This window comes from Scatophagus argus, chromosome 5, assembly GCF_020382885.2.
Source record: "Scatophagus argus isolate fScaArg1 chromosome 5, fScaArg1.pri, whole genome shotgun sequence".
Classification (NCBI taxonomy): domain Eukaryota; kingdom Metazoa; phylum Chordata; class Actinopteri; family Scatophagidae; genus Scatophagus; species Scatophagus argus.
Genome location: NC_058497.1, coordinates 9,529,268 through 9,553,127, shown reverse-complemented (window position 1 = coordinate 9,553,127; position 23,860 = coordinate 9,529,268). Strand labels below are relative to the sequence as shown.

The 23,860-nt window shown below is 41.2% G+C and overlaps 2 protein-coding genes and 1 long non-coding RNA gene across 4 annotated transcripts; 1 reads left to right on the top strand and 2 right to left on the bottom strand.

Annotated features, from left to right (window-relative positions):
- Positions 1-700: 700 nt before the first annotated feature.
- On the bottom strand, positions 701-8,603 carry LOC124059980 (vomeronasal type-2 receptor 1). The gene is made up of 14 exons (XM_046390506.1): positions 6,934-8,603; positions 6,050-6,341; positions 5,690-5,932; positions 5,413-5,604; positions 5,131-5,256; positions 4,713-4,897; positions 4,083-4,203; positions 3,784-4,011; positions 3,486-3,609; positions 2,953-3,113; positions 2,677-2,872; positions 2,268-2,506; positions 1,952-2,151; positions 701-1,676 (listed from the first exon to the last, which is right to left on the bottom strand). Exons 1-14 carry the CDS (start codon positions 7,155-7,157, stop codon positions 1,355-1,357), a joined length of 2,853 nt encoding a protein of 950 aa, XP_046246462.1. The 5' UTR covers positions 7,158-8,603; the 3' UTR covers positions 701-1,354.
- A 357-nt stretch (positions 8,604-8,960) lies between these two features.
- gmps (guanine monophosphate synthase) lies at positions 8,961-21,644 on the bottom strand. 2 transcript variants are annotated; one of them, XM_046390334.1, is made up of 17 exons: positions 21,127-21,275; positions 20,573-20,665; positions 19,593-19,765; positions 19,345-19,459; positions 18,835-18,932; positions 18,021-18,124; positions 17,548-17,741; positions 16,620-16,785; positions 16,037-16,188; positions 15,595-15,768; positions 14,594-14,699; positions 14,291-14,406; positions 13,529-13,654; positions 12,360-12,475; positions 12,105-12,235; positions 11,229-11,401; positions 8,961-11,057 (listed from the first exon to the last, which is right to left on the bottom strand). In XM_046390334.1, the coding sequence occupies exons 2-17, from the start codon at positions 20,636-20,638 to the stop codon at positions 10,956-10,958; spliced, it is 2,112 nt and encodes a 703-aa protein (XP_046246290.1). In that variant the 5' UTR covers positions 20,639-20,665; positions 21,127-21,275; the 3' UTR covers positions 8,961-10,955. The 2 variants fall into 2 exon arrangements, with proteins under 2 accessions (XP_046246290.1, XP_046246291.1); XM_046390335.1 differs by lacking the exons at positions 20,573-20,665; positions 21,127-21,275 and adding an exon at positions 21,305-21,644.
- Positions 20,371-21,771, top strand: LOC124059981. The gene is made up of 2 exons (XR_006843468.1): positions 20,371-20,989; positions 21,194-21,771. It is a non-coding gene; the product is annotated as an uncharacterized LOC124059981 (long non-coding RNA).
- The last annotated feature ends 2,089 nt before the right edge of the window (positions 21,772-23,860 follow it).

Below are 23,860 nucleotides of genomic sequence, written 5' to 3'. Positions count from 1 at the left end.
AATGGCCACCTGCATTTCTATCCTGTCCTGGCTCGTCATCCCAGTCCACTGAATAACAGGATTGTCCTTTCCTTTCAACCAGAAAACAAAGTCAGCTAGTTTTCATGTGGAAAGCATGTGTTCCTGACCCACAAATCATGTCCTGGAGAATAAAGTCATCTTGGACATAAATGTTACTGCAATTTATCCTACCTAATATTGTATTGTATTGTATTGTCCACCTAATATTGTAACAAATGGTGTTGCTGTACATACATATTTACACTAACTATTTCTTTTGTTCCTACGTTAATTGATATCTTTTTATTTTATTTTATTTTGCAACTTGGGGTCAGCAGAACAAGCTTAGAAAGTTATTGTGGTAAACATGTTAGAAGTTATTTACACATCCAACAGACACAACTGGCCACGTTATCATAAAGTCATTAAACTGGAGACACTTTCTGAAGAACACTCACTCTATTTTAGCTTGAGTTTTGGTTTCCATCAATTCCTGAAAGACATATTTGTGTTTACTTGCTAAATGTTGGCAGCATGAAGAGACAACCTAAGAGTGTTTCCTTTGTTACTTTTGGCAGTTACGCAGTGTAATGCAATGTACTGATAGGATTTTTATCTGACTGTCATTAAATGTACTGCTCCAAAATGACCTTAAAATGAATTTATTGCTTCAACAAGAAAAACACATATCATAGTGACTGAAAATAAGTTTTATTATATTGTTAGGAAATGTATTATGTCAACAGAGTTCTACAATTATTTATTACATTTGCAGGTTATTATGAGAAAAGAACTTGCAGTTTAAACATCTTGTACAAATATTTTGATAGGAACCATATAAGCCAAATGCATGTAATTTGAAAAGCTGTCAGATATGTTTGAAACTGATTTGCAACTAGACATACAGCAGTATAATATCTGAGGTAAAAGCTGCATTCATTTAATTTGAATTCCACCACTACAGCAGCTTTGTAACTTTGAAAGCATTAACTTACTAAAATAGTTTTAGCAGAAACCTTTGTTGCATTTTTGAGATGTTTGGTAATTGTTGAGGTAGCAGTTTTCTTTCCTCGTGGATATTTAATGTGGAAATCAACCATCTCTAAGGCCTGTGAAGGTACACTTGACTTGGGCTTGACAGACACTTAGTCATATTTTGTAAATAATAGATTTTGTCTGTTAGTAACAGATCAAACATGATGACTGTAAAATGTAAGTGAACAACAAGACTAGGAACCCTAATCAGCCAGGCCAGTTTTCCCACGAACAAGAGGCACGTCTGCCATCTACATATTATATATTATAGTTTACAATTTCAGTTTTGCCGCTCAGTATAGTTCTCAGTATGGCTCCACTAATCATCAATAGCAGTGGATACCGTTGTAGCGTTGACATCAGTAGCAGCTGTAGCAAGTGAGGCTGAGGTCCCAGTTGAGGTCCCGTCACGTGGTTTGGAACGGGGCCTCATCATCTCCTCTGTGTTGCGTTCAGGTTTGAGCAGGAGAATGTAACATTTGGGAAGGAAGATGCAGGTCAGCAGGCCAAAGCTGGAAGCCAGGATGGCAAAAATCTGGACAGCAACCATGAACTTGCCACGTGTGCTGAGGTAAGCCGGGACAAAGGAGATCCATACGATGAAGAAGACCAGCATGCCGAAGGTCATACACTTCCCCTCACTGGGAGACAGAGTGAGAAACACACATTGAGCCAGAAACGTCACAATGTTCTTTACATCAAAATGCCTAAACAAGGATTAACACACTAGAGGCTGGTTGAAAAAGGGAACTAATGGAGATTATTAGAGAAGAACAAGACTGTACTTTTCACATATTAACACCAATGTTTGCGTGTGTGCAAACATTTACTGTGTCCATTACCGTGAATGGCTGTCACGATATTCATACATGCTTAATGTTCCTCTCAATTTCACGTAACCTTGTGTGTTTCCTACCTGACGTGGTCCTCCAGTTTGCGAGCGATGAAGGCAAAGATGAAGGCTATCAGGGCCAGCAGGATGTCATAAGCAAAGATGCAACAGATGAAGACCACAGAGCCTTCATCACATTCGAGGATGATCTTTATATTCTGGGCAGAGGTGTTTTTAATGGCATGGGGAGGGAGGATGATGAGCCACACTGTGCACGCTATAGCCTGTGGAGATGAATGAAAAGGTTAGAAGTATCACCGGATTAGGATCATCTGATGTTACAAAGATGAAGAGGTCAGAGAAAGATGTGAGCTTCCCTTTTTGCCTCTGTTGTGTTTACCTGAATTAATGTTGTCGCAGCAGCTATCGCCCTCTGGTGGGCACAGGTGAGAGTGTCAACTTCAGGATTTGGACCAGCATTGACATCATTATTGTTATTTGTATTGGTTACAATGACATCAGGACTGCCGCTGTTTGCTGCTGCTTCAGCTGCAGCCTTTGCAGCTTTGGCAGCTGCTTTGCTTCTGGCACGAGCTGCTTTCAGAGCCTGAGCTCTCAGCATCAACACAGCTGACTTACCTGAAGCAGACACATCAGAATGTAAACATATTGCATAAACGATAGTACATTAACAGGCTTCCTGTACTCTACAGGGGACCACGGCCAGGTGTACAGTATATATATACACACACACACACACATACAAGGACACAAACACACAAACAACAGTACAGCAAAAGTCTACCCACCCATGATAGAGGAAAGACAGAGAGCAAAGCCCAAGGCCAGAGCTACTTGGCTGGTCATGCAGCTCCAATCCTGGGGCTCTCCGAGGAAGACGATGGAGCAGAGGAAGGTCACCACCAGTGAGAAGAGCAGCGAGAAGCTCAACAGAGCATCATTGGCTTTCACCAGAGGGGTGTTGATGTTCAAAATAAACACCACCTGGAAATAAAGAACAATTAAACACAGGTTCTGAGTTTGGTTTTTAACTTCTTACTCTGCACTCCCTGCGCGAGTCTCACCCCGACAGCGATGGTGACCAGAGCTCCAAATGCTGAGATGACGATGAGAGTGATCCCCAGTGGCTCTCCAAAGGCCAAAAACTCAATGATTTTTGGCACGCAGGCATCGTGAGCATCATTGGACCAGTCATCGTCACTGCACAGGATACATTCGCGAGCATCTATCAGAGAGGGAGGAAGGAGGGACGACAAGGAGGATGCAGGGTTGTGTTTATCCAAAGTATAGCATCTCATTTTCCCACTGTGGTAGTTTAATTAATGCATATTTCTTTTTATTTCTAAATATTTCCAAAGAGGATCACACACCATTATACCACAGCTAAACTGAAGTTACAGTAAGATAAGTGGAGTTAAATGAAGACATTGCTGGCTATTAAGTGAAGTTGTGTAATTAAATGAAAAAAATTTCTTCAACACTTGTTGCGGCTTAATTAGAATAATTTTACTCATGTTGTTCGTTGAAATTTATATTTCGCTAGAAGCTTTTGTCAGAATGAGATCTTCATGTCTATAAGTCTGAGGTGTATACTGACCGGTTGTGTTGCTGATTTCTCCGTCGGCACATGGGATACAGTCAAAGCAGCAGACTGGCTCTCCCTGGCGGATTCCCTTCCTGGTGCCTGGTTGACAATTCTCACTGCACACTGACCGAGGAGGCTGCAACACACACACACACACACAAGCACACACACACACACATACCCACACCAGTGTACAATTCACAGAAAAATACATGCATACACAGACTCACAATGTAGACACAAAGATACTACAAATGATAATGTAACATCGTGTATAGTTGATGGCTGTCTTAGTCAATATGCTGCTCACCTCCAACATGTCATTGTTCCACAAAATGGAGTCATTCAGTATGACCATCCTGGCCTCTGGGGCTGCTGAGCCGTTGTAGCTTCCCACAGGGATGTAGGATAACTCGCCGTTACTGTTGAACTGCCAGTTAATAATTTCATAGAAGCCTTCGACATCCCCTTCATCAAAGTAGATCTCTTCACCCGTGTGTGGCACTTTGAAATGCACGTTCTTCAAGTAGTACATCAGCTGAGGAAGAGAGTCACGGCAAGTCAAACATGTGCATATATAAACAATTACTCCTCACGCACACGACCTACCTGCCATGGCTCAAAGTTAGTGATGTCAGCACAGTCCTTCCCGTTGAACGGCCCCCGTCCCTCTTCACAGTACTCCAGGTTGTGCAGGGCATAAGCCACAGCGTACACAGCTTTGTACACACTGCAGGGAGACACCATCATCATATTTATCATTATCAATAATGGAGGTGAATTTTGTTTGCGGTGCTTAAAGCAGTACTGACACCAGCATGTACTTGTAGACATGATTTCTTCATTACTTTGGAACTACTTTTTATCAAAGAAATAGTGCTTATGACAGTTCACGGCACTGTGTGTCATGCACATCAGTATAGCACAAAATGGCATAGCACAAAATTCTGGACCCTGGACATAATCTTTCTGTTTGGGTCTTTCACAAATCTACAGCTATTTATTCTAGCATCTTTACGTGCTTCCCTCACAGTGTATGCACCGCCCCCCTCCCCTCCAAGTCCAGTACCCCTGTACAATACTGTTAAATTTGCAAATTTGCCAACACTATCTCCACAGCCAGACAAACAGAGTAGTGCTATGTTGTGTTGTGGACGCACTTCCAATAGCATAAAGATAAACAATTTTGTTTCAGCAGCGATAATACTTGCAGTAGTAACATCAGTGGTGAGAACTGACCTGTAAGTGATTCGCAACTGGGAAACATCAGAGTAGGTGTTATTGAGCCGTGCCAGAGACTCCTGCCCTGTACACAGCCCTTCAGGGACCCCCGTCACTGTTCTGGTCAGTGTGCCGTTAACCCCCATGGCCCTCTGTGCGGTCTGCTTCAGAGCTTTACTATAGTCCAACGTGCAGTTAAACAACTACAAGACAAAAAATGAGGTCACAAATTTCCCTGATTCTATATTGTGACATGTGTTGTGTTAGCACTGAATGTTCATTGGGTTTTTAATTGATTGTCACAGCAACTGTTAGGCCAAGCTAAGATGTGTGATTGCATTGTAGACAAAATCAGATGTTGCATGTGCTTAATAGACGTATGACAGATCAACTGTCCCCAACATGTCACCCAAATAAAACAGCTTGATAAACACACCGTCTCCCAGAATTCCTCAGTGAGCGAGTCACTATAGGGGTCCAGATCCAACAGATGGCGCTGAAGATCAGGGATGGCAGCCCTTTTTACCCCAAAGCCCAAGGTACCACCCAGCAACGAGCTCACCTGGATAAAAACATGCACATTATCAACTTCAGCTCCAACTATGATTTGCATTTATTCACACAGACTGTTTAAAGCCTCTGGATATCTTTAGGTGTAATTTCAGTAAATCAACCAATGAGCTGTTGCTCCTTGATCATCACTCAGCTGTGCACTCACCCCAGGCTGCAAGACAAGAGCGGAGGTGACCCAGGCCTCGGAGGCGATCCAGGTGCGATTGGTCACGTTGTGCCGGATAAGCTCAATGATCAGCGGACTGAGGTCCACATCTGATGAGAAGACTACGATGATTTTGGCCGTGGCCTCAACCACAGTTTGAACAATACGTTGGATGTCCTCTGGGGAATTTACCTGAAGATTGTTAAATCAATGAATGAATTGTAACACATCTGTAGGAAAGACTGACATGATATGATGTCAAAGATCAAGTCTTTACCTTGGGCAGGGTCTCAGAGAAGGAGATGCAGACACCAGCCTCCTCCACCTGCTCCTTAAAGTCTTTGATACCATACTTGCCATAATCATCATCAGCAGCTATGGTGCCCACCCAAGTCCAGCCAAAGTGCAATACCAGCTGGGCCATAGCTGTGGACTGGTGCTTGTCATTGGGAATGGTCCTCAGGAAGGTGGGAAACTGGAACTTACTTTCCAGAGCGGAACAAGATGAAGAATAGCTAACCTAAAGATGACAGGAGACATATAAAGGTCTCTTGGAGTTTTGTGATGAACTCCTTCTCTTCATCTGATCATTTTTCCTTGCCTTTATCTACCTTGATGCACCTCACCACTGGCCTACCTGAGGGAAGTGATAGAGTCCAAGTATCCTAGCGGTGGCAATAGACAGATCAGAGCCTCCAGCGCCCACCAGTGCAGCCAGAGGCGGTCCAGTCCCACAGCGATAGTTGGGTACGGCCTCGTCTTGGCCCGTGAGGTAGGTGAGGGTGCCCTCTACAGCCTTGGAGATGGTGAAGCAGGAGTCGTAGATGACGTAGCCCAGGTCAGTGTTGGGCAGCAGGTCTTTTCTTCGGTTAATTTCGTCGATGGCAAACAGCATGGTCTGGGTCCAGCGGAAGGTACGGAAGTTAAATCTGAAGGATAATGGAAGAGTGATGAAGTAACAACATTTTTGCTCTGCTTAGTAGAAAAACAAGAACGTTTTGTGACTTTCAGAAGTTCAACAAAAGGTACAAAAGCCTGTTTTTAGCTGCCATAGCTGTTATCTGTATTCATTAAACCTACACATGCAAAATTAAAATATTTGATGACTGGATGATATACACAGGCTATTTTAGTCTTTTGATGTTATGACCTAAATTAACCACAAGAGGACATTTCACAGACTTGCTGATTATTGTTGCATATTACACTGTAATGGCCTGTCTCCATAATAATAATATGTGTTACTGTGGCTAATTGGCCCCAGAGGTCCCGCCCTGCTCTGCTTTATTTCTGAACTAAATTCTAAGGTTAAGAGATTGCAGAAATACACTCTGAAGTTGAAATATAATTTAGTCAATCAAAGAAAAATATTTCTCATTCAAGGATTAAAATAATAAGTAATTTAACTAAACTAACTAAAAGGTCTGTTATTAGTGAAACGCATACTCGCAACCTAAGCTTAAAGAAACCAAGCCAACACAGTTACAATGATGGAAATAAGCGTGAAGCAGGTCAACTCACCCCTCACAACCTGAGGAGACAGGCAGCCTTGAAGTGTTGCCATCATTTGAAGCGATACGCATGTGAACAGGAAACATCCCCCCGATAACAACCTTCTTCTTGTCTACATTCTTGTACCCACTCAGGTTGAACTTGGCCTTCAGCTTGCAAGTGGACTCTGCTGAAACAGATCCGTAAAAGTAAAAAAAGGCACATAATTTAAACAAAAGATGGTAGATTTCCATGGTACGCAGATGCAGAAAGGAGTCGGGAGAGCTATCCCTGTGGCGGACGGCAAAGAGAACAGCACAAGTGTGACAGGTGTCTTATTTGCCCTCAAGGGAGATGTGCTGTGCGAGGTAACCTGAGAACCGATTCAACAGTGCAAAAATGAAGAGGGCCGTGGATTAAAAGTGACTGACTGAGGGCAAAATAGTCTTTATTTCGTGTGAAACAAAGACAAAAAGGGTTTTGTTCATTTTAGAAAATACCAAAGCATTATGACCGCATTAATGGTTTGAAACAATACAATCGCAAGGTGTTTTCTCTGGTTTTGTCTCCCTCCAACAGCACAAACTGGAACCTGGACCACCAAACATATGTGAATACATCAATGTCAAATAATCTCAAAAAAACAAAATCATTTCACTGAGTTTCTTTCAATTCCCTCCCGTGAATACAAATCAGTTTATTCATTTGCGTGTGTGTGAGTGTGTGTGTGTGTGTGCATGTGTCAGCTGCCACAGGCCAGGAGTTAATTGGCAACAGCGTGTGGTAACTTGTACAGTCTTTGAGCAACATTACGGTGCTGCTACTGTTCCAAGATCGTCTCCTGAGTGCGGGTCTGCGGCGTGTTGATGGGTGACTGAACTTGTCTGCTCATGTCTCTCAGTCAGCAGGGACAAACACACACCTGAACCCCTCAGCACACAGAGGGACCTCTGCTGGGAAACAAGTGCCAACTGCATACAAATAGGCTGTTCTTTAAACAATATGGTTGTTTACAGCAGATGTCACCATTTTTACATGAAATCACACTAAAGAGATATTGTCACACAGAAAGCAGGAATCTAAGAAAGGAGGATATTTAGATGTAGTTCTTGTATAGCTGCTCGTGACTGATGATTAAAATCAGTGTATGCACGAGTGTGTGACTGAGCCCTTGTGACCAGTCCCGAGCACATGAGAGACTTCTGACTCGTACTGATGAGTTTTGCGAGAAATCAATTACCTTCTCCGTGCAGACGAGGTTTAAAGAGGCACATGGTTAGCAGGAAAAGGGGACATCTCCCACCCAACACCCAAGCAACTTGTTTGTGTATTCTTTGAAAAACAATTTCTAAATTAGTTCACTGAAGTGTTTTTTTTCCCCGTGTGGCATGATACCTTCACTTGCTTCGTGACATTAGGTAGCAGATTTGGGTTTTATTACAGTAGGTGCAAGACATTTTTCAAAGCAAAGAAATCTAGAGTGGATTCAAGTAAAAAAAAAAAATTTAAATACTTTTTTCATTTGTTTAATGGGAAAAAAAATTACACCTCAGTCAAGGCAAAAAAGATCAGGAAGTGTGTGGACATTCACTTCTACCTGGACTTAGATCATAGACTTGTCTCCATCACCCTGACAATAAAAAAAATATAAAAAATTTAAATCTAATAAAGAACAAAATGACTATTCCAATATATGAACCTTAGCACCATTCACTCCAAAATGACGATGTGTATGTCTATTCTATCATGTTCTCTACAATAATCAAATATCGTTCAATAGTTTAAAATACTTGATTTGAATCAACCACGAACCATAAAGCATCATTTCAATAACCTCAGTATCCACATTTTGCCACCCTTACATTTTGGTGGGGTTGGTGTTTATTTTGTGAGATATCAAGACAGATTCCCACCCATGTAATACATGTGATTTTGTGTGATGTGTTATGTTTATTTTAAGCCAAAAGATGCCCCAAAAATGAACTGTTAAAAATAAGAATCTTTAGAAATGAAGTTACTGCAATGGCAATCAATTAGACATGAAAGGTAGCTCGTTATAGAAGTGAGAAGTTTCAACATGGAGATCTTTATTAAAGCTCAGTTTTCCATTGTACAAATGTCATCATAGTTGAAACTGCATGCAGTGGCTTGGTTTGAGGCACGTTACTAAGGAGAATGAGCGTTGTTGAACAGAATTAACAAACAAACGAACAAAAAAATACCATCAGACATTAAATTGCATAACTTAATCTTATCGATATTGCAATTAAATCCAACTACAAAATTATATGTCCATTACTATCAAGCTGTTGTTTTCTATGGAGACAGATGTAACAAAAAATACCCACATATAAAAAGGCAGAACAGAAGGAGAAACACTGACAGCAGTTAAGACGAGTGAGGAAAACAATTCAGTTTGCATTAGGAGTGTTTTGCCACTAAAGTTTGAGGATATAACAGAGGATGAGAGGCACAAAGACAAATTCTGGAGGCATGAGAACCTTCACCTCTGGGTGAAACGTCTCTATCGGGGGTACAATACACTTGTTAAAACTCAGTTAAACCTGAGCACCGTATTCACTGAGGTCTAAATGACAAGACTGAGGACGAGACATTATGATGAGCTCAATGTTTTGAGAGAACAGGAAAATGAAGCAGTGGAGCCTTTCTGAGACACGGTGAACTCATGTTCGAGATGACAACAGACAGCACTCTTACCCTGACCTTTGACACTACAGAGCAACACACACTTCCTAAGATAAAGTTACGGTGGGATGTATAATTATGTTATGCTGATAAAGCACCAAGGCTTTAAGGGTGAAAACAAGACAAAATGTGCAAAACTGTGCCCCTGCACAACAAAAGAGCAGTCAAATGACGATGAAATGACAACAGCAATTTACACAATGTGGTTATAAACTCTACTGTACTTATAGTTTTGTTATTACTTAGTCCTCTTGCCATGTTTATTCATAAAAAGCATAAATACTGCAGCATGAGGAGAAACAGTGTTATATCCTCCTTTCTGGAAACATCAGAGTCCAGGCCAGGCCAAAGAAATAAAGAAAAACAACAAAACAGGCACATACAGCGTTCCCCATCATATTGGCCTCCTGCACAGCTGCACGCTAGTCATCATACTGAAGCTGACCTTGGGTTGAGTGCTGTCCGTGATGCGTACAGCAACAAGTCAAGAGCTCTTGTTAACAAATGTAGCTTGGAGAAGACTTGCCCACAATGTTATATATCACCACAGCATATTCTACTTTTGGCAAAACAAAAAAGCTTATAAATGATTGATTGGTCACATAGGCCGTCTGTTCAGTTTGACTTTAAACAGGCCGCCTTCTTCTTAGCACAGTATACAGGCAGAAAGTGAAAATGAACAGATAGAGAAGATAGTCTTAGGCTAAGAACATTCCAGCCTACAACAGTAAGACAAAAACATCTGACAAAAAAGGCAGAAAATAATCGCTGAAGATTTTCGAATTCTCCTTCTGCTATTCTTTCTTTTTCATGACACAACTCTTTTCTTGTTTTCATTTTCAGCTCATCGCGTAACGCAACCTGAGGCACGACATCAAAGTCCACTTTCTGAACTTTCACAGCTTTTCGCCACTTGCCTTTAATGGTTGCCCTCACAAAAAAGCAAGCAGCAATTTACCTTTTCATCAAAGAGAGGAAATACACTGTCGTAACATAGATCAAAAAAGACAATATATTATCAACAACCAACATTAATCAATCCCCATTGCCAAAAATATTAAAACCAGGGAGGAGTGGTGGGGAAGAGCAGAGTAGTAGCGCCTTTGCATGTGCGCCTGTCACAGTACGATCTGCTTTCCATAGGAATGTTGAAGAGAGGAGTGGAGGTACAGGGGGGAGGAAGGGAGGAAAGTAGAGGGAGGAAGGAGGAGAGAAAAGGAGAGGAGTTCACCAGCCCTCTCTAATATCTGTAGAGCATGTTTGTGCATTGTGTGTGTGTGTGTGTGTGTGTGTGTGTGTGTGTGCGTGTGTGTGTGTCCTATCGGTATATTATGGCATGTGGCGTTTTATTCCCACTCTGTGGTGCCAGGTGGTTTGGAGGTCAGATCATACATGACTCTGGAGATGCCTGGGATCTTCTTGATCTCATTCACCATCTTCAGCACCACCTGCGAAGACAAACAAGACAAATAACTCTTAAAACCAAAAAGAAAAAGAAAAAAAACAAAACAACAAACAACAAATGTTCCTCCTGAGCTTAAGACCCACGATGATAAAACAATGGCACCAAAGTCCAGCAAAACATTCAAACCAAGTTGAGTGGTTGAATCTTTGTGTACCTCCTCTGGGATGTGGTTTCCCGGCATGGCAGGGATGCCGGTCATGAAATCGCTGGTGATGAAGGTGCGAACCACCACAGAGCGCCGGCAGGATGGCTGCTTTTGCAGTGGGTCACGGTCAAAGTGCAGGGGGGTCAGGATGACCGGCATCTGGCTGATCTTACCGGAATAGCCTGAAAGAGGAGCAGAGTCACACAGGTAAAGAAAAGAGTGTTTATTCGTGTTATAAATAAAAAAATATTTCAGATAAAATAAAATTAGCTTCATTGCCTCAGGCTTATTCTGCAAAACATTTCAGTTTTCATTTCAAAATCAGTTCATCGTGTGTCTGGTGGACTATAACCTCTTTGTGTTTTGAAAATTTTATTAGATTTGTCTCATGGAACTATCTCATAATGCCAGTACCTCAAGTCTTGTGTTACTTGTGTTCACATGACCTGGTGAATGAGTTACCATCTTTACTGTGTATCAGATGTTAAGGTCTATGCTTCACATTCAATGTTTCATTATAGTGCTACACGATTAATTGATGTGTGTACACAATGAAATAAAAGCTCACTTGGCTGCAAGACCTTCCAAACATCTCGATGAACTCATAAAGGATTATGTCATACGGACCATTTATGTAACATCACACGTGTACAAAATGATCAAAAATATCTTTAACTTGCCCTCTTAAATCGCATCTTAAAAAGTGAAACCATAGCCACAGTCAGGTAACTACAGACATAATATAAAAGTAAATTAAACTAAAAGTAAACTGAAATTTCTCTCACAGAAATGTGATTCGACTCTTTGGGAAACGCTAAATTCCCCATGTGAACGCAACTATGCAGACGAACACACTACTCTGGTTATGTACACACACATACTCACCAGACTCTCTAAGGATAGAGTGAGCTACAAAGTCAGCCTGTCTGAGCGTGCTCAGAACGCCTGTGGTCAGGAAGGTTGGAGTAATGTCTGTTGGCGGCTCTTTCACATGGGACCCAAACACATAAACAACCCTGAAAAAACAGCAGACATGAATGAATGGGTAAGTGTCTGTGTGCTTTGCTGATCACTGACAGTACTGAGCATAGAATGTGGCAGAGGACAAGAAAAGCTGTAGGGCAAAGTTTTGTGTATTACCTATTGATGCTATGGCACATGCGCGGGATGAGTCTGGCAAGGAACATGAGAGATTCCCAGTGTGGAGATTCTTTACTTGTGACACCGCAAACGTAACTGTAGGACCGGCAATCACCCTGAGACACATGACAGAAAATACATTTTAAAGTAAGTTTAAAGTTATTAACAAATCAGATTTATGTATAAGACTGTACAGAGCGACACATATAATAAAGAAAGAAAAAAAAATCTTCAACAAAAGTGAGATTATGAGTAATTTTCCAAAGATCAAGTTTATCCTGTAAAACCAATGTTTCTAAAAATAAAGTCTGTTTACACTTCCAACATACTCCCCTTGCAATAAAAGCTGACGTGTTTGTCTACCATCTCCTGTCTGCCCCACAGCTTGAGGTTGAGGGTAAATTTAAAATTTCAAACAGGAAGTAATAAGACACACCCACACACACAGAGTCACTGGCTGGCTGCAGTGATTTGGGAGGGAAAACAGTCATGACCGTCATTCTCTCCAGGCAACACTGAAGGTCAAAATAAACTACAGGAAATGGCGTTTTAACCATGTTTAACTATTTCTACAGAACACACCCTTTGTGTGTGTCAAAGGCTAAAACTGAAATGTGCCACGTAGTTCCAGCAGACAAGCTTTCTGTGTGAGTGGGCGTGTCTCGTGGTTAACCACTAAATTATAGTGGTAACGCAGCGAGATAAACAACAGAAGAGCAACATATGGTTTCAAGCTTCCACCACTTCTGGACATTCATCAGCAGGTCCAAACACGTTTGAATCCTCCAAATGTGTGTATATAAGAGAGCTCCTGAACAAACAGATAAACTATGTCTGGACTAAAATTACCTCTAGAATTTTCGCTTGTGCCTTTAAGAAGCGACTGTAGCAAGTCTGCTTTAAAACTATTCTGACTGCAGGTTAACACATTTGGGATGCACGTCACTGCAAAATGAAAATGTGGACTGTAAAAATGTGTAGATATTATCCTTATCCTATAAGACTTGCATAAATAATCACATATGGAAATAAATATGCTTGACCAAAACCTGACTTGATGATTACTATCAATTATATGGACTGTTGATTTTTAGCAGTAAAGTTAGAGACAACCCAGAAATACGCAGTGACTGACTGGATCTGATGATGTGATGGACCGACGGGGTTACCTGGACTCCAACAGTTTTGATGGGCAGCAGGAAGGCATTGAGTGAATGAAGGCTGGTGATCTGCATGAGCTTCTCTTCCTCCTCGTCTGATATGCACGACTTGACTCTCTGCAGCAAGGCATGGGGCTGAAGAGGAGTGTCACACACACTTTTTAAAGCACATGTAAAACTGGATGCAACAGGACAGAAACCTCAGTTTGAGTTTCACAGATAAAGCTTTCGCTAAAATGTGGCTACTTTTTAGTAGAAGATTCAGTCACCTGTTCTACTGTCAGATCACAAGAAGAAAACACAAAATATTATGAAAACTAATGTTTAATTTCTTTTCTTGATTCGGTCTTCTGTCAGCCCACATTGTTGCATAACTTCCGTATGTGGGTTTTTTACTGCAAAAAGCCCTTCAATTAGCAGCAAAGCAAAAAAAAAAAAGGGATCAAAAACAAACCAGACACAAAACATCCGTAAATCATCAGGATTATTTGGTTTATGGTGCAATACGGCCAACCAGCCAGTAGAGGTTGCAAATCATTAACTCCATAATCAAACAGTTAGGACAAATGTCTAGAAATGTCTTCTCATTTGGTGGACGGACAGAGGTTCAACTCTCTTACAAACAGCAACTACTGATAAGCTGACATTTTTATAGATTCTGACTTTTAGCTCATCCACACCCCTGCGTCTGTCTTTGATTTGTTTGGATCTGTGTACTACCTCTAATATTTCCTCTAATCAGTTTAAACTGTTGACACTGTTTGTTCTGACCTTCTTGACGCTTGCAGAGAAGTCTGTGATGATTTTCAGGATGTTGTTTGTTTCGGCAAAGTCCTTACAGATGTATGGCTCCTCTGCACAAATCACTCTGATGGACAAACCGGGACCTAAAGACAAAGGAGAGAAGAGGTGCACTTTGTTAGCAAATATAAGAGTGATGTGAGGACAGCCAGGAGTCTGTTTGAATAAGTAAATGGGTACAGAGAAAGAAAAAAGAGACCGACCAATAAAAGAAACTAATCATCATAATTTTGTCAGAGCCGTCACATCGTAGTCATGTGTTTATGCACTTGCCAGGGAAAGGGTGTCGGGAGACAATCTCCTCTGGCAGGCCCAGCTCTCTCCCCAGCGCTCTGACTTCATCTTTATGGAAATCTTTCAGTGGCTCGATTACTTTTCCCTGCGGGATCACAAAGAGGTGGGATAAGTCTTGCAACAGAGAGGGAGTGAAGGATGCAGTTTAGAAAGGCCAAATAATGTATGAGCACTAAACAGATATGGAGGCGAGTGAATGTTTCAGTGATCTTTCAAGTGATGTGTAATACTGTTGAAAAGGAAAGCCTCGTAGGGTGTTGAATGATGATTAAGAAATGCATTATAAATAAAAAAGTAAATGATGTTTACTTATTTGATATCCACTGAGTGGTAAAGAAGCATGAGCTCATCAGATGTGTTCAACGAGTCAGGGGTACTGCGTGATAGCTCTGCTGTAAAATGCAGCGGATGCTCTTTCGACGCAGACGGTTTTCAGCTGAAGTTAATGTTACTCTTTTATCAAAGCATTATGAGATACACAAAAGAACAGCTTGATGATGTCTACTGCAGACTGCTAAAAAAACTATTTTTTCATCAGAGGCAAGTCAAAATTTCAGCTTTTACAATTTAAGGTTCCTTGTGCCTCAAATGCATCCTGTAGATTTTAATGCTAAGAGGTGGAATCTTGTTGGCCAGAGGGGGTTGTGCATAATGTTTCCCCTGCCAGACATCAATGTGCAGCTGGAATTATGATGGATGAAACGGTGATCTGTGATCCCCACACCAACAATGCTGTAATTTATAGAACTTCACTTCAGGCAATTAGTGATGACATTCAGCAGAATCACTATTCATGTTTTCATAAATTTACCAAATTAAAAGATTTTTTTTTTTTAACCAATGCAGCTGACTTTCTGGTGTCTTACTGCTAACTGGCATTCAACTTAAAATGATCTGACACAATTTTGTATAACACCATGCAGCATGGCCCAGAATTAATGACGTTAGCACAGATGCAAATATGTGCAAGCGTGCTTTACCTCATCTCTGAGTTTGCGGATGAGCTCAGTGTCGTTGTGGTGCGTTTTGATGACGTCTGCTTTGCCGCTGGCAAGATGAGAGGCGCTCTCAATGAGATCGGGCCGCAAGGTACCTTGGGCCAGGAAAACCTCTTCTGGCTTCAGATTCATCTCTCCAATCACTTCATTTGCCACCTGTGGGGCAGCACAATTCACAAAGTCAGATACAACAAGTAACTAATGGATTAAAGCCAAACAATAAAGCAGCCATACTGGCAGATGTATACAAAGAGAAAAATAAATCAAATGAACTGATCAAGTGATAAAAGACAGTGTACTGCATGGCAGCAAGACTCTAGGGCAAACAAGGTGGCAGATTCAAATGAAAATGTGAAAATAACAAAAACTCAATATGGTATGTACTGCTTTCCATAAAAAGAACTGACTGAAACCCAGTGCGCACTTTGACAAACGTGTCTCCGATGATTTTCCTCTTCTCTTCCGGGTTGGTAGTCATATTCAAAGTCTTGCTGATGCGTTTTCGCGGCGTCCTGTCCTCCTCAGAGATGGGGAGAGTTGTCGTCCCATTGTAGAAGGTGTGAGCTGCATTTACCACTAGATAGAGCAACAATTTAGAGGAGAGGAAGATAACGGACAAAGACACAACTAAGTCAGAGCAGCAACACAAAAGTTCTTCTCACATCAGTGACAAAATAAAATCATATTAATACTTAAGAATCCTGTTATATCTGGACTTCCACACTTATTTTGACTACTGCTAAAGTTCGTAATGTAAAAATAATAATCACAATTACCCATCACATGGCTGTATAAAGTGCAATAACAAATATCATTACATCGCTTCATTACAAACTTCTATTGCATTACAACTACCGCAACATTTGTGCATCACAAGAATTCATCTTATTATCATCATCACAGGATTCTAACTTACATTACTTCATTATAGTTATTATTTTTAGAACCTTATTGGGATTGTCGCACCATCTGTCCTTCATAAAGACCACCAGGACTGTTGTCCCTACCTTTGAGTTTGATGCCCAGCTTGGTGAGGGCTTCCTCCACACTCTGACTCTCTCTCTTCCTCATGAAGCCATTGTCAATGTGAACTGCTATCACCTGGTCCTGGTTAAGAGCCTTGTTGAGGAGAGCTGTGCAAACAGTTGAGTCCACCCCACCACTCAGCAACACCTGAAGAAATTATTAGAAAACAGTCACAAATGGACAGCCTGATAACATGAATAATGACATCTCCTTCTGCTCACTAATCAACTAAATGTCTAATTTCTGTTAATGTTAAACTCCCATTAGATTCATCATGTTGTGTTTGGCATATTTGATGTTTTCTGTGCTGGCAGGCTGGAAAATATTGGACACTTACTTAGTCAAACCTGAAAAGGTGACTACAGGTTTGACACTTCTTACATATAACTGGCCAACTACTCTTGGGCCTCACACACTCAAAACTTGCCAAGCAGGAACAAGCTACGATAGAGCATGGTGACAAATGATGAATAATGGATCCCTCAGACTGTAGCTGAGGAACACGAAACAGAATCTGCATGTATTTCTTTAAATATAAATCGTGTGCTTTGAGCCTGTTTCCTACACTCATTTATCGTCTTCACACTCCCCAGAGACGAAGCCCAGTTTGAAGCCGCTCAGGGGGTCGACTACCTCTTTGAGATAAAACAGGGTTTAATTTGAGAGTTTAATTGGTTCTACTTAACTTCCCACTGCTGCTGCTGTCACCACTTCCTGAGCAGCTACCACATTTCACATTCAGCAACCCAGCTTTAGAATTGGTCAAATTGTCTGTTAAAGAAGGCTAATAACATCCTGAGCAAATGTTTGTTAACATTTTCTTCCTTTTTTTCTAAATCATCCCTCTGCTCTAAAAACGGCCTAGATGTCAACACACTGGCTCATGAAACTTTGTGCACTTTCACTCACCAGCACTTTAGACTTGTCTACTTTTTCTCTGATTTCACTGATGCAGGTCTGTTGGCGGTTCTGTACAGTGAAGTTACTTGTGCATCCCGCAATCTCAAACAGGAAGTTATGCAGCATCTCCATGCCTCTCTCTGTCAAGTCGACTTCAGGGTGAAACTGTGTTCCATACAGCTTCTTCTGTTCGTTAGCAATCCCTAATGGAGAAAACAGATATGAGTAAGGACTGTTAACTTTGTCATTTATCCCCTCTGACTGAAAATAACAAAAACAAAAAACACATTCAAGCAAAACTAGTGGAGCATAAGTCAAAAAGAGGATTTCGCATGGACTCAAAACGAACATTTGACATTCATCTGAGAGGCTGAGTAAGATGTGATCACATTCTGGGGTTTTCTTACATACACAACAGAGTTTATGACCACAATCTAATTTTACGTTAATAAGGGTCAGAGCCGAGCTCATGTGCTGCTCACCGGCAACGATGTTCCCTGATTGGGCCACCACTTTAAAGCCCTCAGCCACTTTATCAACACTATCTCCATGGGTCAGCAGAACCAGTTCCTCTTTCTGAAGACCTCTGATAACAAATACACACACAAACATATAAACGCTGATGTCACTGCTGTTGAAAAACATTGCATATAATATTTATGCATGCACAGGGCCTGCTTTTACAGTGTCTGTGGGTAAGAAAGAGACAGTAATGAAAGGCAGTAGCTATCTATTTTAGACCTTGCAGTATTTGTTTAACAATCAGGGGAAATATGTGACAGCTGGAATTCTCCTGTAGTTTATGTAGTAAACACGGCACTGGGACAAACCCGTTGAGCAGTGGTTGTAACAATATTGAGCTTCAGTCAGTAACAGAGAATGGCATTTAGGTGTCTCACGAACCATAAATGAGCTACAACATACAGTACAGTCGAAAAGACATCTCCCCCTCCTGCAGCTGCATGCACTGGTAAACAGCTCATGCTTGTTGGAAAGTTGATCAACTCATTAGTTCATCTCTTGAGTGACATTGTCCTCCAAGCACAAAATTTTATCTACACCGTATCATGCCATGTTGTTCTGGCACCAAGTATGTTTGTACGTTCTGTCCTCAACCACTAACCCCTCGGTCACCTTCTCTTGCCAAATATCTTTGATTGTTAGATTAGAAATGTTTACCAGGACGTGCAGGTCTGAGAAGCCAATGTGAACTAAAGTTAACACAGGAAGATATTTTATAATGTAATAACACATCAAAGATGATATTCTGGTGATTCACTTGAGCAACCACATTACCTGAAGAGAGAGCAAGTGTTGTCCAGTGCAATGCTGAACACTCCATCTTCCCTTACACTCTTTCTGTGTACTGTGCCACCAAAAACTTTGTTCATCATCTACAACACAAACACACAGCAGAGTTAACGCCTGGACACAATCATTGCATTTTAATGTGATTCCAAAGATGCTAGAACTGCCCACAGTTTGGAGAAAGGCGCCAGAGTATGGATGGCTGTTAGTTTCAATTTCCAGCTTAGCTGGGAAAATTTAGAGAGTAATGCACTCATCTCCCTCAGCTAGTGTCAAAGTGCCCTTGAAGAACTCAGTGAAGTCCCAGCCAGCCCAGGAGAGCTGAACAGTAGTCTGGAGTCAAGGGATAGTAATGTGTAGCTTCTCTGAGAGAATGAGTGAAACCACAAATGTTTGCTTGGACAAAGGCCTTGTGGGAGAATGATGGTCTACCTTCCCTGTAAAAGCCTCCCATCACAGAATTTGACTGTGTGCATACTTGTATGCGTGTAGACATACCTGCATCCCATAGCAAATCCCAAGTACAGGTTTTCCTATAGTGAATATGGCAGGATCAAACCAAGGGGCATCTTCTGCATACACAGAGGCTGGACCTCCTGAAATGATGATTGCCCTAAGAAGGAAAAGAGAGAAAACAATCAAGCCAAGATGTATTATAAAACACTGATAAGGACAGAATAGCACAATAACACTGCTATAAAGGCAAGAAAACAAGAAATGCTGATTCCAATGCTTCTCATGCTCACCTGTAGCCCTGTTCTCTGATAGCAAAGGCCGGGGTCTCTAAGGGGAGGATCTCGGAGCGTATACATAGCTCTCGCACTCGTCTGTCAATCACCTTACCATACTGGGCCCCAGCATCCAGGATTGCCACCGCCCCCTCATGTGACCCATTCTGCTCTGCGCTGTTGATCTCCAGCTGTGAACACAAACATTCAGAAAAAACACATATTGTCTTGCTGAAAGTGCTTGTAGAGTCTGTGTTGAGCCAAGCAGTCAGAAAGCATGGATCAGCAGCACACACCCACAGTTGCTTTTTGCATACTAGTGTTTGCTACCTAACAGGACTTAGTGACGAACACAAACTATATAAAACTAATACTAATTGCAACTGTCTGTGGACAGTTTGGTGGTGGTTTGGGTGAGAAGTGGAGTAAGATAACTGGAAAATGTGACTCAATAAGGTCTAACACAATTATGGACATGTGAGTTCCAATGTCACAATATAATGACTCACTATAGTGAAACGTGCTGTGACCATTCAGCCCATCAATAGAATCACATGAAACCCACAAGTTAGTCGAAGGTTATCTGTGAGCATCATTTTGTAAGGTTGCTCAAACTCTAGCTGGGTGTTCAGTTTCTCTCCAACGCTCTGGCACAACTGTACGTATGGATGTTGTTTTTATCAACACATGTGCCGATCAAAGTATGGGAAACAAAATTCAGTACAAGAACAAGAGAGAATTCGGATCGTTCACAGCTAATTAATCTCCTTACACAATAAAACTGGGTTAGATCAGAAACATGATCCCACGTGGTTAGTAGAAATACTTCCGCCGTAGATAGGTGTTTCTGAAAACAACTCGCAGTGAGCATGCTACCCATCACCTCTGATTTGTTATCTAAAAATACATCGAAGAATTGACGTTAAAAACTCTCAGGAGCTCTAGCAGTATAATCACAACAACAATAAAAAAAACAACAGTTTTACAGTAATTTTTACCAAATCCGTTGGTAACAGAGCAGTCGTTGCTTCAGCTGTCAGACCGGTAACCGTCAGTTGGCTCATACTAGCTTAGTGACGCCGTTAGCAAACCTGTCAGTTAACGTTACGTTAGCTTAAAGTGTGTGACAGCAGGCGTAGGAGATTAACTAGTTTTCCACAAGCTCAATGTCACTGTGCAAAATGAACGCCAGAGTAATTATAATAGAATGCTTGCGGTTAGTAGTACTCTCATTACAAATTCTGGCTGCCCGGCTAAAGCTAGCTAACAAATTATCTATGTAGCATGCTAGCCGTGGATAGTTTTAACAGTAGCTAGTAGTCACCATTAGCCTCTTAGCAGTACGTCCTAAGTTAGCGGGGCTATGCTAAAACCCACGCGGTACTTGGAGGCAAAGGTTCTTGGGGTGTTCCATCGTAAGACTGCAATCACGTCTATTGTCGAGATATGACAAAGATTTTATTAATGCCAAACATTATCTATCCCGTCCGGCTAGTTAGCAGCTATGAGCAACACGTAATTGTAATATTGCAACAGGCATACTACAGCTTACTCATTACTCCTCACAGGAGCTGGTGGTAACGTTATGCTCTCTAACTTTCTCCCCGATGTACACACAGGCCGTAATTAAACTGGGGGGGACTATATCAGCCATCGGCAACCAGGGTCCTAGTACGAAGTCAACCGGGCTACCCAGTACCGGAGGACCGGGTACACCACGCACCACTGACCTTGCTGTCTCCGTTGCACAGAGCCATGGAGGACTGCCGTGTTGAGGAATGAGCTCTCCCCTTCGCCTCGCTGTCCCAGGTCTCACAGAGAGAGGGCTACTGGTTAGCTCCTGGCTCAGCACGCCGACTACTGTTTCAAAAGCAGGAAGGTTTGTTGGTTTGAAGATGGGCCGTCTGTCTCTCCTCCTCCGACTGGGGAACAACTTTCGCTGTGGAAACGGACTAAATAAATGTGACTGTTTTGAATGGGAGGAGCGCAAAGTTAAATCCGAAAAACGAGAGTGGAGGAAGAGCTGTGTTAACCCACCGGGGCAGGGCTGGGTTTACACGGTGAAGTAAAATTTAACCGTGTGCTTAATTAAATTTATATAAAATATATCATAAGTTAATATATGAAGGTATGTCAGTGGTTTTCACATGTCCAGAGAGACCCCCCCCCCCCCATCTGTAGTAATTAGGAGTGTCCAGAGTAAAATGAGAATACATTCTTAGATTGACTATAATATTGGAATTTGTGAGGTTTTTGATTGGGACAGGTAACATAGTAACATGGGTGAAAATCTTTTATCATTCAGTAATATTGTAGTATCACTATTGAGCTTAATAATACAATAAATAATAAAATAATAAAAAAACAGCAACAATAAAATAAAAAACCCAGACTTAATCCTATGTATTCAGAATTAGCAAAAGACAGTCTTGCTCATTTCATTGCAGCATTGCCAGCAATGACATAATAAAACAGGAGGTATTAAAGTAACTGCTCTCTGTTTAATGGCTCATGGTATATGTTGACTTATAAATGTTAAAAAAATGTCCAATGATGAAGAAAGTCATGTTGTTATACAATCTATAAGCACAATCAGACTCTGTCAGGCAGAGGCAGCAGGTATGTGAGAGGAAGACCCTGTACTTTAACACATCTACTCTACTGTATGTTCCATGTACATGGAGGACTTTTCCCCTTACAGTCTACCAACCTAAATTGCAGCACAAGTCTTATGTATTTCTTTTGCAATTTCTCTGTGTGGTTAATAATAATGTCTTTTCTCTACACAAAAGTTATTACATGCTCGCTGAGACCTTGAACATCTAATTCCCTGAACGTTGAAGAGGAATGGCACAAAGACGCAAGTCAGTCAGATAAATGGATTTCAGATTCCATGTTGTGCTGAGCAGATTTGTGGTTAATATTTTTTCCAAGTCATACAGATAGGGACACACACACACACACACACACATACACATACGCACAAACACTTTCATAGTGTCATGTGATTTTCAACCTGGGAATGGATAGTGAATCTTAAGCTGAACAGACATTCAGACATTTTCTCATAGCAGACTTCTGGACTGGGTTAATTGCATTATTAATAGCGCTGCAATAATTACTGGAGCAGAGCCATCATCAGTGTTATTAGTTCCATGGGTACATTTGAACTTATGAGAAGTCATAATGTCTACTGTGAGTAAGGTTTATGATTTTCAATCATTTCGGGGAAATAAAAAACTAAACTGCTCTGATAGTAGCAAGTCTATCACGACCTCATCAATATTTTCCAACATATGAGGGGGCTTCACCAGAACCACTGGAGGAGCTTCAGCGCCACCTTGTGGTGAATTCCTCTTACAGCGAAGACAATTCTTACCATGATCATTGAAAACGCTAATGTCTCATTTTCTAAACCAGTTTTCTAAAGAATATTGATGTAAACATTGCAACAATGCTCCCTCTTCTGTTAACTCTCACTGATAAAACAGACTAAACCCTGACTATGACTGGATTAATCCAGCAAGGACTACAGGTCTCTGTTGATCTGTTGTCCCTTGTTAACCCTCTGTTTTGGTAATTAATATAATCAGTATGCACCATTTTGACACGGAGCTTCTACAGACAAGGCAAGTGATAATGCATTCCCATATAATGACATATTGTATTTTTGTTGGTGCATGTTCACAAACAAATTTACAGTTAATCAAGTTACAACAAATTACCTGAGACAACACACATGGGGGCTTTGGAGGCCGTGGGCAGATGTCCAGTTTACACCGTCGGTAACTTCACCTTGTAAATAAGTTAAATAAACTGACAAAATGTAAAACTGAATGCATAGCTTCTCTTTTTACCTGTGGTTACTGACTATGCAATAAATGCCATAACACACTCTGTTGTTCTGAAAATAAGGTATTATTATATCCCTACATCAGAACACTTTGTCATAGATTGACGCTTACATAGACTGTCTCACATGGTTGCAACCACAGCTTCACAGTGCTGCTGTTATCACATGCTAATCCATCCAAATATGCCTGCGTGTTGTCACATGCCATCTGTGGAGATAAATGGCTTCACATGCACTCATAGCAACCACAAGGCAGAGCATACCGTTAGTCATTACCTCCAAATAAAATGTGGTGTAATGGCCACATCATGACCCTTTCCAAATGATCTTTCGATGAGAAAAAGGTTTCAGTGAAAGGATTATGGGGCGACAAAAGAGATTTTAAATTCAGGTGACTTCATTCTTAAGTTTATTGTATTTTTATTGTACACTT